Source organism: Glossina fuscipes, unplaced genomic scaffold (assembly GCF_014805625.2).
Source record: "Glossina fuscipes isolate IAEA_lab_2018 unplaced genomic scaffold, Yale_Gfus_2 90, whole genome shotgun sequence".
Lineage (NCBI taxonomy): Eukaryota > Metazoa > Arthropoda > Insecta > Diptera > Glossinidae > Glossina > Glossina fuscipes.
Genome location: NW_023998444.1, coordinates 499,636 through 512,076, shown reverse-complemented (window position 1 = coordinate 512,076; position 12,441 = coordinate 499,636). Strand labels below are relative to the sequence as shown.

General features: G+C 33.6%; 2 protein-coding genes and 1 long non-coding RNA gene across 3 annotated transcripts; 2 read left to right on the top strand and 1 right to left on the bottom strand.

The window, feature by feature from the left end:
- The first annotated feature begins 379 nt into the window (after positions 1-379).
- Positions 380-8,869, top strand: LOC119638546. The gene is made up of 2 exons (XR_005247454.1): positions 380-1,193; positions 7,574-8,869. It is a non-coding gene; the product is annotated as an uncharacterized LOC119638546 (long non-coding RNA).
- Positions 8,870-10,735: 1,866 nt separating this feature from the next.
- Positions 10,736-11,368, top strand: LOC119638554 (GPN-loop GTPase 3-like; the record flags this gene model as incomplete). Its single annotated transcript, XM_038035421.1, has 1 exon — positions 10,736-11,368. A coding segment is annotated over one exon (612 nt), but the record flags the coding sequence as incomplete, so codon positions are not given.
- Positions 11,369-11,948: 580 nt separating this feature from the next.
- LOC119638553 (glutathione S-transferase 1-like) lies at positions 11,949-12,428 on the bottom strand. Its single transcript, XM_038035420.1, has one exon. It carries the CDS (start codon positions 12,426-12,428, stop codon positions 11,949-11,951), a length of 480 nt encoding a protein of 159 aa, XP_037891348.1.
- Between the last annotated feature and the right edge of the window lie 13 nt (positions 12,429-12,441).

Here is a 12,441-nt window from a genome sequence, read left to right as displayed (position 1 = left end):
TCAGAATCAAGCAAATCTATATTTCTCTTGTGTGAAAAATATTTAAAATTAGCTTCAAAACGCATTAAGAAACTTTGAACTGTATTTTTTCTTCGAATCCATTTGACTTTCCATGGAAACTGTTTCTTTTTCTTACACTTTAATATTTTAGTTTATTTTATCGCTTTATTTTTGTCTAAGGATTTTAATGAATTTGTCTGACGATTATATATTAAACAACAGTTTTCCTTTACTTAATTCTTTTTTTGTATTAAATTTCAATAATTTTATTACTTTATTTATATGTTTGAAAAATTAATTAAAGTTTTTTCTGGCAAAAAGTGGAATGTAACAAAAACGAATATTACAAACCTTTTTTTTGCCAAATGTCATAGTTTGTCGTTAAAGTTGATTTCACAGCTGTAAAATAATAACATCCCTGTTACTTGTTGCAGTTTTGCAGCCACTATCATGATGGTTCGCTAATAGTACATAAGAAACGAGTAATCTTTATGTAACGAGTACTCGAAAAAATGGAATTTCAGCCGCAAACCGGTCGTGTAATTTTTATTAATTTTTCTTAATTTTAAATTGTTGATTTCCATAAGAAATTCTTACCAAAATAAAAGTTAAACGGTAAACATTAAACGTCAAAAAAAGTTGATAAAAATATCGCATCAAATAACTGCAAAAGATTTATGGAAAAAAAAAGATTTCACTTTGTACAAGTAAAGTAGAAAAAAAAGAAGAAAAAATTGCGACTTGCGTGGAAGTGGATTGAAGAAAATACATCAGAAATCTCAGAAAAATTCCAAAGCGTCAATGAAACAATTTATCATTTTTAAAGCACCTTTCTATATAAAAACGCTTCTAAAAGCAAAAGTCGTACAAAAATTTCTTAAACATTACTATTGAAAACTTGACGTTTTTTTTAGTTGACATCATTACTTGTTAAAAAAATAAAATAAAAAAAAAAAGTTAAAAATCAATGTGTTTACTTCAAGATGAATTAAGAGGAAAAAAGTAATTTTACAGTTTTATTAGCTTATAAATTACGTACACATACATGCACATACACACACAACAATAGAAATTAAAGCTTTTTTTATTTAGTGAAAAAGTTTATTAGAAGAAGGGGAGAAAAAGAAGAAAAAACGAAATATACGTAAAGTTATTGCCACAACCCGGGGTCTGGCATTCAACTAACAAACTATGTAAGTGTTTAATATGTTTTTCTTTTTTTTTTTGTTTTGTAAAAAAAGTTTATATATTTAACAAAAATAAAAAAAGTGTTTTTTTTTCATTTATAATTAATCAATCGCGACTTCTCCACTCGTTAGTAGTTATCTTGCCTTGGTGTTTCTCTATGTGTGTTACATTTTCTCAATGCAATTGCTGGTATTGCGACAGTTTATTTTTACAAAATTTGTGTAACGTTACTTAATCATAACAGTTATTGCTGCTACTGCTGCTATTGCTGCTGTTGTCTGTTATCTAATTTTACATTTCTTTGATAACTGGAGTAATATTCTATTTTCTTCTCTTCTAATCCTTTTGTTCATTTAATTAAAGTTGACGTATATTGTTCTCTGTCATGAATGATTGTCAGAACGAACGAATGAATGAATGAATGTACGCATGTATGTCTGCATGAAAGAATGATATAAAACTTATTTATCATTAGGGGATTTTCAATGTTTTGATTTGTTGATGTTCTGTCGTGTCTTCCCTAGTTTTCATATTAATCATTCACTGCATGTTTTCCTTTCTAGAATATAGGCGACAGTATGCAACATTATGCGCTTAACATTATATTAACACTACCAAGTGCAACACGACGTGACCTTCAGTGCAGTTTTGGAAAATATGTAAAAAATATATATTTGTTCATCTTTTGATATCTACAAACTTGTCTAACGTATGTTAAAAAATGTTGGGGGACGGTGTTAATTAGTTCTAAACATTAGTAGACGTGATAAGTTATCGAGTGAAAGAAATGACTCGATTCGACGAGTCTTGGTAAATAGTTTACGTAGTTCAAAAATTGAAATAAAAACATGCGAAAACAATATGGTGGGACAAGACTTACCTTTAAAATACCCTACACCGCTCTTTTTCAAAATAAGGCTGTAAGTGATCAAAAAAGTGGTCTGATCCGAACTATTTTCAATACCGTTCATCTTTGCGGCGAAGGATGCGAATGTCCCAAATTTCATTAAAGTGCCTCAAAAATTGCTATCTATAGGTTGCGTAAAAAAAAACAGGAGAGGCAGACAGACAGAGGGACGGACGTATGGACGAGCAAAACTAAGTCGGTGCAAAAAGTGATTCTGAATCGGTCGGTATATTAATCAATGCGTGTTGCATACATCCGCACAAACTCATTGTTCGCTAATTGGTTGCACAAAGGAAAACAAGACGGATAGACAGACGTAAAAGATTGATTCAGAAAGCGATTCTAAATTAATAAAAGAGGCATCTGTCCCAAGTCCTTCCGGGTGTTGCATACATTCGGTCGAACTTGTACCATTGTTTAATAATGAACTGCTTAAGACTTCGAAAAAGGTTTGAAGAGACGGTAGAAAAGATAGTGTGAGAAGGATTTCAAACTCCTGGAATCTGGATATACCACGAGTTGAAGCCAATACGAATTGGATAGTAGATTAAGACAGCTTTAAACGCAAAAAGCCAGACCAAATATTACAACAGTAACGTATGCGAACTTTGACGGATCAACAGATTCCACTGGATGCAGCACTTAATCCATTTGTTATGATAACTCCAAGAACAAAAGACCCAAGCAAGCATTTGCTATATCATTCCAATCAATCGATAGCCACAATTAAAACCTTTAGTGGCTATTTCTTGATTCTGGCGGAATATTGTCCGTCGACAAATTCCTTGAAGATTAATTTTCTAACAGGTGCCTGGCTTTTAATATTTAATTTTCATGAACAGGCGCCTTATAATTGCAATAGTAGCATGTAGAGTGTCACTGAGTGTCATGAAAGCGCCTAGAAAGTTACAGAAGATAATGGCTTTCTTTCTATGACTTGGCATCAAAAAAATACTCTACTTTTGAAGGGATGATATTAGTTTGAGTTATATGCCAAAGAAACAAAACTTGGTGTTGAGATGCGATTTAATTTTTCTTGATTCGGTCGCAGAAAGTTCTTATTATCAGGAAAATGGATTGTTTAACGAATATGGGTCATCAACAAGCGCACCGTGATGATAAAGTTATAGTAGTGGCTATGATTCCATTCGATTGTAAGAAAATGTATACGACAGTCCTCAACTCACTACCCGTTAAAGTGAGTCCAAAACCGGCACCTATCGATTTTGCTCGATATCGACGACTACACACTCAAGAACTTCAGTTTATTCTTATTCTTGTGGTTCTCATTAGTTAACGACTAAAAATTTGCCGCACCGGTTCACAGATCCGTCCATAGCTGATAGAACAACGATAACACTGACCTCTTTTCCCAAATTACTATTAATTTAGCTAAAGAAATAAATTCTAAGACTAAAGTCTTAAAGTATTAGCATCTGAGGCTACCGCCTTTATTGAAAAGTCCACCGGGCGGGAGATTTGAACCCAAGATTAATTACTTCTTCAAAATTCTAAAGCTTGTGATTTAATCTTAAATTTTATGATAATAAGAGCAGGAGGGTAGTGATGTAATTGAAAGTTAGGTTTGGTTTTTGGATATAGCCGTTTGACAAAAACAGCTGAGAGCGAAAGCGAGACTTAAAAGCTCGACGTATTTATCATAACTTCATAAGCTTAGTTAGGACAGTTGTTGCCAAATTGTGTAAAAATATTAGTTAATATATATATGGTACACCATACATACGATATAACGTGATACATATTGCATGCATATCGAGAGCGAATCAACCTTGAGCGCTTTACCTTGAAATGAAAAAGCGTACATAACCTACTCATGGCTAACGAAAACATATATGTCTCGGGCCGAGTACAAACTTTTGTACCTTACCGCACTTGTGTCCAAGCGTATATTAACTTTGTGCGGATCTATACAATATGCAGAAAAAGTTGAGATACACCCGTCATTTATTATAAAGACCAATTCAGAATCACTTTTTGACTCGACTTAAAATTGTCCGTCCGTCTGTCTGCTTCTCTCGGTTCTTCGTGTTCAACCTATAGACCGAAATTTTTGAGATATTTTGATGAATTTTCGTACACTGACATATTTTGGCTGTTGAAAATGATTAGGATCGGACCGAATACAAACTTTTTTGCCCTACCCCACTTGTGATGCAAGGGTACATTAGGTTTGTGCGAATGTTCGCAATACGCTGAAGGACTTGCGTTATACTGATCGATTCGGAATCACATTTTTGTACCGACTTAAGTTTCCCGCCTGTCTGGCTGTGTGTCTCGTTTTCTTGCGTTCAATCTACAGGTCGCAATTTTGGGGATATTTTGATGAAATCTGCTAGACTGACATGTTTTGGCCCGAGGACGAACATTATTGAAAATGGTTAGAATCGAATGACTTTTTTGAAAACTTTCCATATGCAGACCTACTTTATGTAGTCGTTAGAAAAATAACTGTAGGTGGTGTACATTATTTAATGGTGGTTCACGTACCTCTATTGCTTTCCCAATTTTTTTTTTGTTATTATTGATCTAACTGATGTGGTGAACTTGTTTTGAAATAATTTTCAAAAATTTCACATTCGTCTTTGCGCGGAGCATTTTACGCGTTCAAGCGTTGATTGAACGGAAATTCAATTAATTATTCAACCATATGTTTTAGAAATGAAAAATGAATTTTTAACAATTTCCGCTGTTTTTTTTTTATTGCTTTCTATCAAATTTAAATAATGTTTAATTCTAGACTGTTAAGTTGAATGAAAACTTATACAACAACAAATAGACTTATTTGCAGTGAAAGATTTATGGGCTGCTTATTTTCTTTTTTTTTTGTTTATAATATTTATTCTTGACCTTATCATCACCGTACATTATTATTTAATAATAAATTGTTTATATATTTGTTGTTTTTATTGCAAAGTCAATAACTGTATAGAAGAGTGTATTGAAATTTATTTAATTATAATTTCATAAATAGATTTTAATATACTATACAATTTGATTTGATATAGATTTTTATTCAATTTCATATTGGCGTAGTAAAAATGAAGGCATAGTAACTTTGTGGACACATTTAGGGATATATATTTTTTTTTGGGTCAGAAGTGATTTAACGAAGTCTATGCACTTGTCGAAAGTGCATAAAACTAAGTTTTCCAAATTAATAAAGATTTCATAAAATAAGCCCACAATGAATAAAAATGTTGGAAACAGATTAGTTCGGTTCGCTGTCGAAGAGAGAGTGCAAGTGATACTGTAGGATGTATGTATGATACCGTGACTTCTTAGTATGAAGGAATTCGGTCCCATTTACCAATACTCACTCAGGAAATGTTTGTAATGGTAATCTGCAATGTCTTATCCTTTATGCTGGTGTCAACATAGGTTATTCTTTCCACTCAATAATAGATGACCCACCATTTGCTCGAACGGTGCTTTTGATCTTTATGACGACTCCGAAATATGGATTCCCTCATTTTCCCGATATGAAATTCGAAAATTAATTGAGAAGTGGACAAAAGTTTTATCCAGATAGGATTAATATTTTGATTAAATACATTTTCAAACAGAAAAACGGAACGAAGTGATTTTTACTTCCAGTATAATAGTTTCTATTTTAATCCCATGGATAGATTCTGTTGAGATCTTTTATGTGAATGAGTTGTAAGAAAATTGATTAAATCTTAAGAATGCGTTTTTCATACTGAAGGCGCTAGTCTGTTTATAAACGTCGTCTAAAAGGGCAATTTTTCTCCTACACATTCCAACGACTTTTTCAACATATTCCACCCATTTTTGCTGTCCTTCAAACGATTTCTCCTATTTTCAGGACCAACAGTCGCGCAGGAACTTCCAATGTTTCAAGCAAATTGACGTCGATAGCTTCATTTTTGCGGCGTGGAGATGATTTACAACAGACACTGCACAGATGGACAGTTGGTCATGCTTAAATCGATCCAGAATGTGAGGCTAATCAAGGACAAACGTACTTGGAGGGGTATCTGACGTTTCCTTTTGAGCATTGCAAATGTCATCATGTTTTATACCCCTCGGTGATGGGTATAAAACCCACCGCACGTAAGGGGGAACCCTCGGTTCGATTTGACTGAAGTAAAATGATTAGCTTTCAATACTTTTGGAATTTAGTTTAGCGTGAAAAAAAGTTATAAAATATATTTTTATTTAGACAATGCGTATTTAAATGCTCGACCTACATTTGGTAACACGGATTTATAATCTCTCAAGGCGTTAAAGAAAAAAAAGAAGCATTTGATGCGAAATTGATCTCAAAATGTCTCTGAAATCGGATGAATATGGCTATAAAACGTATATAGTTTTAATAACAGTAGGACTGAGTAACCGTTTAGTCACTTTCTTGTTTCTCTCCAAGGATGATCATTTATTGTAGCGAAAATCGGAAAAGGCACCACTGCACACTACCGTGGCACATAGCCACCCACCTTTAAACACCCTATAAATATTAATACATTTCAATAAGGCGTTACATGGGAAGTTAATGTGCAAAAATTTGGATCGGCTTTGAACCATTTTTCTAATTACCCTTCTATATGAAAGTTCAGGCAATAATAAAATATAATTTTTTAGTATTTTATAATAAAACCAAGTAAAAACGCTATACTGGGCCACAGTCCGCCAATAGAAATCCTACACCACCTACAGTTATTCATATTACGAGTTTTCAAAGTAAAGCTTGGCATGGAAGGTGGTCGAAAAACATTCTAAATAGTTTTAATAGCTTTCGTCCCCGGGGCCAGATGGACGGACGGACAAGTTTAGATTGACATAATAAAGAGTGGGTTCATTTTAAGTTCTTCTGGATGTTGCACACATCCGCACAAACTTAATCTCATACTCTTATATCACAAGTGGTATAGGCCAACTCTTTTTATTGCCTTCTAGCAATTTTTTTAGTCAAAAAGACTAGATTACTTAGGAAGAAGGTTTTTAATAGTTTTTGTCCCCGAGAGAAGACAGACAAGGCAAGCTTAGATTTATAAAAACAAAAAAAATAGGTCCATCGTAAATCCTTCTGGATGTTACAAACATTCGCACAAACTTAATCTTGTGCTGTTGTGCCGCAAGTAGTACAGTCCAACTTTTTGTATTGCCTCCTCGATGGTCCTAATAATTTAGTTTAGCTAAAAAGACGACTGCTTAGTAGGAGGGAAGAGCCTTTTGAACACACTGGGGTGTGTTTATGTCAACAAAGTTTCAATAGACACTTAGGAAATTTTTGGTTACCCGTTGCTACCTGCCCGCAATTACTTGCATGCTTATAAAACATTTAATTAACCTAGTTTTGAAATATAAAAAAATTAAACATCTTTTCATTTTTAGAAAAATATATATAAAACATTTAATTAACCTAGTTTTGAAATATAATTTTTTCTTGTAATTTGTTTTTTGATTTTATATTTTTGTTCTTGACTATTCTTTACTTAGGTGTGCAGAAAATGCTCAGAAATGCTGCAAGAAAATTGAATAAGAATATTAAACAACAACACCGTCTTCCATACCTAACACGGTCAACTAGCTGCAGTAGCGTAACCGTTATTATTAATTATAATAAAAAACTTAGAAACCGGAAAACGAAAAAACAATTTCAAACATTCTTAAAAAATTCAACTGAAATCAAATTCATGATATTAATGCACTGAACGTTAATTTAACCGATAAAATAATCAATAGCGTAAGGAAGCATTTAAACGGCTCGCAGATTATCAACAAGGACGACTGTATTATAAAGAATAGTCATAAAAACTGCGATAATAATAAAATTTTGTGTGTCTTATAATAAAAGAGACGGAGCAATAATAATAAGAGCCTTTTCCCAATCCCAAGGAAGCCAGTGACCGTCTAACGACTTTAAGAAAGAGAAGAATTACAATTGACAACTTTAATAATCTAAGAAGAGAAGAGCAACGGATTCAATCGCCCCACCACCATCAACGGCAACATCAACTACAACGACAAACGGAAAAGCAATGGGAATATCAAGAAAAATCTTTAAATAATGGAAAAGTCGCTAAAACAGTAGGAGCAACAACAAATAATAAAAAACTTAACCTTAAAAGATCATTTTTTCCCAATACGAAGCAAGTCAGTGACCGTTTAGCGACTTTAAGAAAGAGAAGAATTACAATTGCCCACTTTAATGACCTAGGAAGAGAAGAGCAACGGCATCAATCGCCACAAATCTGTTCAAATGAGACGAAAGAATCTCTAAATAATAACAACAATAGTAATAACAATCGCGTAGAACAAAATTTAAAAAAACCAGGTAAGCAAAGAAGATGTTACCCCATCTTTCTCTTTAACTTAAGGAACTTAACATAACAATCGTTTCGTTTCACACTGTTCCCCATAAAGCTGACAATTTTTGCATATTTTAACCCCGTGAAGATATTTCCAAAAACCGATGATCAACATGTAGATCGTTCTGGAACTGATCGCGGAACGACACGCTGGCAGTTACCAGATTTTTTCAAAATATTTTCACAGGATCGAAAGTTATAGATAAACGGACGAGGTTGGCTCGCTTGCTCATTTCTGGTGAGCGTGTATGCAGACAGTATTCGCAATCATATTTTTAACATTGAATTCTTAATTGATCAGGGAAAGTGCTTGTACCAACTGTCAGCTTCTTATCTTTATTTTTACAGTTGTGGTAAATCCAACAAAAAATGGGATTAATATAATCTATTTTAATAGAAATAGATGTATGTCGTTATCTCGAAAGGCATAGCAGGTGGAAAAAGAATTGATTATAGATATTTTCAATTAAAATGAGGGACGTCGGTAGTTCTGACATTAGGAGAAAGTAAAGCAATATAATAATTCTCATTTTCGAAATAAATAAAAACTGTACATTTAATCACCTTACGAAATCTTCTCACCTTCTTCCAGAAGAGTAGATTTATTACTTTATTATAACACCTAGAATGACTTCACAACACACCACCAAGCGTTTCAGAATCATTTTCTCTACCGATCCAAGTTTGTCCGTGCGTCTTTTCTGTAAGGTATTTCACGGCAGACCGTGTCTCACTATATTGTTTTTACTTATCAGATATTAGTTTTTAGCAATTTAAGTGAATTTTGAATAATCAGCAGACGGGCAGACAAGTTGAAGTCGGCATGATAAAAAGTAGGTCTATGTAATGTCTTTCTCGATGTTACGTAGATCTGCATGAAATTAATATACCATTGTATCACAAGCGGTGTAGTATATAAAAACGTTTCTAATTACTATGCCAACAAGGCGAATCGAAAATTATTTCAGCTGATCTCACAACAGTCATACTAAGCTACCAAGAAAAGCACACAAATCGATAACATAGCCCGAATACAAAGTCTCGTTACTTTTTGTCCAACGCAGTTTGGTATCTAGCGCAAACGACGTAATATTGTAAATGAACGTTAATAATTTTTCGATATAATATGTATTTTCAAATTTCTCTTTCTTTCCCTCTTTCTCCTAACTTAACTGAGTATATGCCTTGCCTTTCTGTGGGCATCGTATAAAATTGTTCAACATATTTTGGTGTAGCCTTTAAAGAAATAGTATGTACTGAACCAAGAGGAGCCAACTTTACGAATTAGATTTTGATTTACTTTTTTGTATCCTAAAACACTTTTGGAATGTTCAGATAGGCTTATCTCTTATTATACCGAACAATGCAGAATTTAAGCTTTTCCGCCTGGCTGTCCATCCGTTGGTCGGTCCCTTTATCTGTCTTATTTTCTTGTGTTCAAGTCGCAACTCGCAATTTTCGAAATATTTTGATGAAGTTTGGATTTTTGGTCTAAGGACGAAAGCATTGTGTTCAACGTACAAGTTGCATTTTTTAAGATATTTCGATAAAATTCATTTTTTGGCCGGAGGACGAAAGCGCTATTGAAAATGGTTCGAATAGGGAATTTTTTTTATCACTTCCATAAAAGGCCTTATTTCAAGCAGTCGACACGTAAATGACGAATTATTAAACGAAGTGGTGCGAATATATAAGGGTGCCTCGTGACCCACTTATTACTTCTTTATATTCACTCAATCTGAATAAAATATTGTTACGAAAATCCTAAATCCAGTTAATTTCGCCTAAGTAATTTTCCCTAATAAAAAATTCCCTAAAGAAGGAAAACCAAAGAAGCATTCGAAGGCGCCTCATGCAGCTACAGGCCGATGAAAACGATTAGCGGAAAAGCAGCCTGGGATTAGAAATAAAACCATAAATTTAGGTATAAGTAACATGCTTGTAAAAATGTATATAAATAGAATATTTGTGGAAGGGAGCAAGAACATTTGAGCTAAGAGTACCGCTAAAATAAATTGTAAATAAATGATCTTACTGTTAAGGAATATAATTGCAAATCAAAGAACTTTGAAGTGTACTTCTCTTGAATAAAATATCCGCGATTTAGTGATACAGACTGTATCTTAGTAAAAGCGAATTTCATAACAATATGATTATTATTACAATTAATCGTCTGAGGTTATTGGCTTTATGAAAAATCTACGACGCTTGAGATTTGAACCCGCGACCAATCAATAAAATATTTTGTGTATTTTACATAAAATTTACTAGTGTGAGCTGGACTCGATAAATAAAAATAAATAAAGAAAACCTTCATTGCTATATTTCTTATCAGCCTACTGTAGATATACAGGATCTTATTCAATTGGATGATGCTATGGAAGATGAAGAATTACGTTGTGGGCCTAATGGGGGTCATGTATTCTGCTTGGAATTTCTTATTGAAAATCAGGAATGGCTGAAATCGCAATTAATTGGCGCTGATCCAGATAATGAAGTAAGCACAGATCCCGACGATGATTATATTCTATTTGATATGCCGGGACAAATTGAGTTATTTACGCATTTAACAATGGGCAAAAAATTGGTACAATTGTTGGAGTCGTGGAATTTTCGTATATGCACCGTTTTTTTGATTGATTCTCAATTTATGATAGACGGAGCGAAATTTCTATCGGGTACAATGGCGGCTTTAAGAGTTATGGCAAATTTAGAAATGCCGCATGTAAATGTTTTAACTAAAATGGATTTATTAAGTAAAAGTGCACGAAAACAATTAGATAAATACTTGGATCCCGATCCGAGGGCTTTACTTAACGATTTGAAAACAGAATCCGCTTCGGGACGTTCACATCGCAAATTATCGGAAGCTATTGGAACATTGATAGAAGATTTTAGGTAAACCTTTATTATTTGTTTCTACTTTCTCAGCGTAATTTCTCCTAGGCGGCTTCAACCCTTTATATCGCACGCAAGGCTATATTAAGATCGAGCGAATGTAAGCAACGCCCAAAAGAACTTGAGGTTGATATGTCTATTATTAAACCGATTGATCCAAGATCACTTCCTAAATCAATCCACGCTTGTCTGTCCGTCTGTCCATACAGTTTTCTTGTGTTCAGCCTACAGCTTGCTATTTTCGTGGAAATGTTGACCCAAGGACAAACTGACACACCACTTCCCGTATGGCATCGTATTTTGAAAAGTCGTTATGTTAATAGCGGTAGGGTGGCGTAGCCCACTATAGTGTTTTCTCACTCGTTTTGTCGCAATTCATTACTTTCTCGTCATAATCTATTCCAAAATAATCTAGATATTTTCTAACCAGCCAGGCAGGCTTACTCTTTTTCTTAATATGCCTAGCAGAATTTACTTTGTCGAATTTCGACTTGATCAAAACGTAAGTTATTTTCTTCTATTTGATAATTATTTTAATTTAATTTTCACTTATCACATAAAAAAAAAAGAAAGAAAAGATTTATTTTCGTTGAAACACAAACAAGTTAAAATGTAGAAGCTTTCCTTGTAGGATGGAATGGATGTTGCATATGTGACATATCCGGAGGGTTCTGCTCAAAGTGGATAATTTCTTTCATTCCGGTATTACCAATATCCCATAAAGTTGGATATTCACGTTTAAATGTCTGATACCATTTCCATACTAAAGGATAAGATTTCAAATCAAATTCAATAGCTTCGACACATAAAGCAAAATCTGCTATAGTCAAATGATTGCCTGCAGCATATTTTGCGCCTAAACGTCTCAAATATGTTTCAAAAACACTTAAAGCATTCCGTACTTTCTTCAAGCCCAATTCGGTCCGTTCGTAATCAAAAAGGATGGGAGCCATAGTATAAGGTGATATACTTGCATAATAGAATGACATATTAAAACATAAACGATGATTAACTAAAGCTCTTGCTTTTGGTGTTTTTGGATACAATGGAGTCTCATCAGCATATTTATCGCACAGATATTGCATAATAGCTACACTT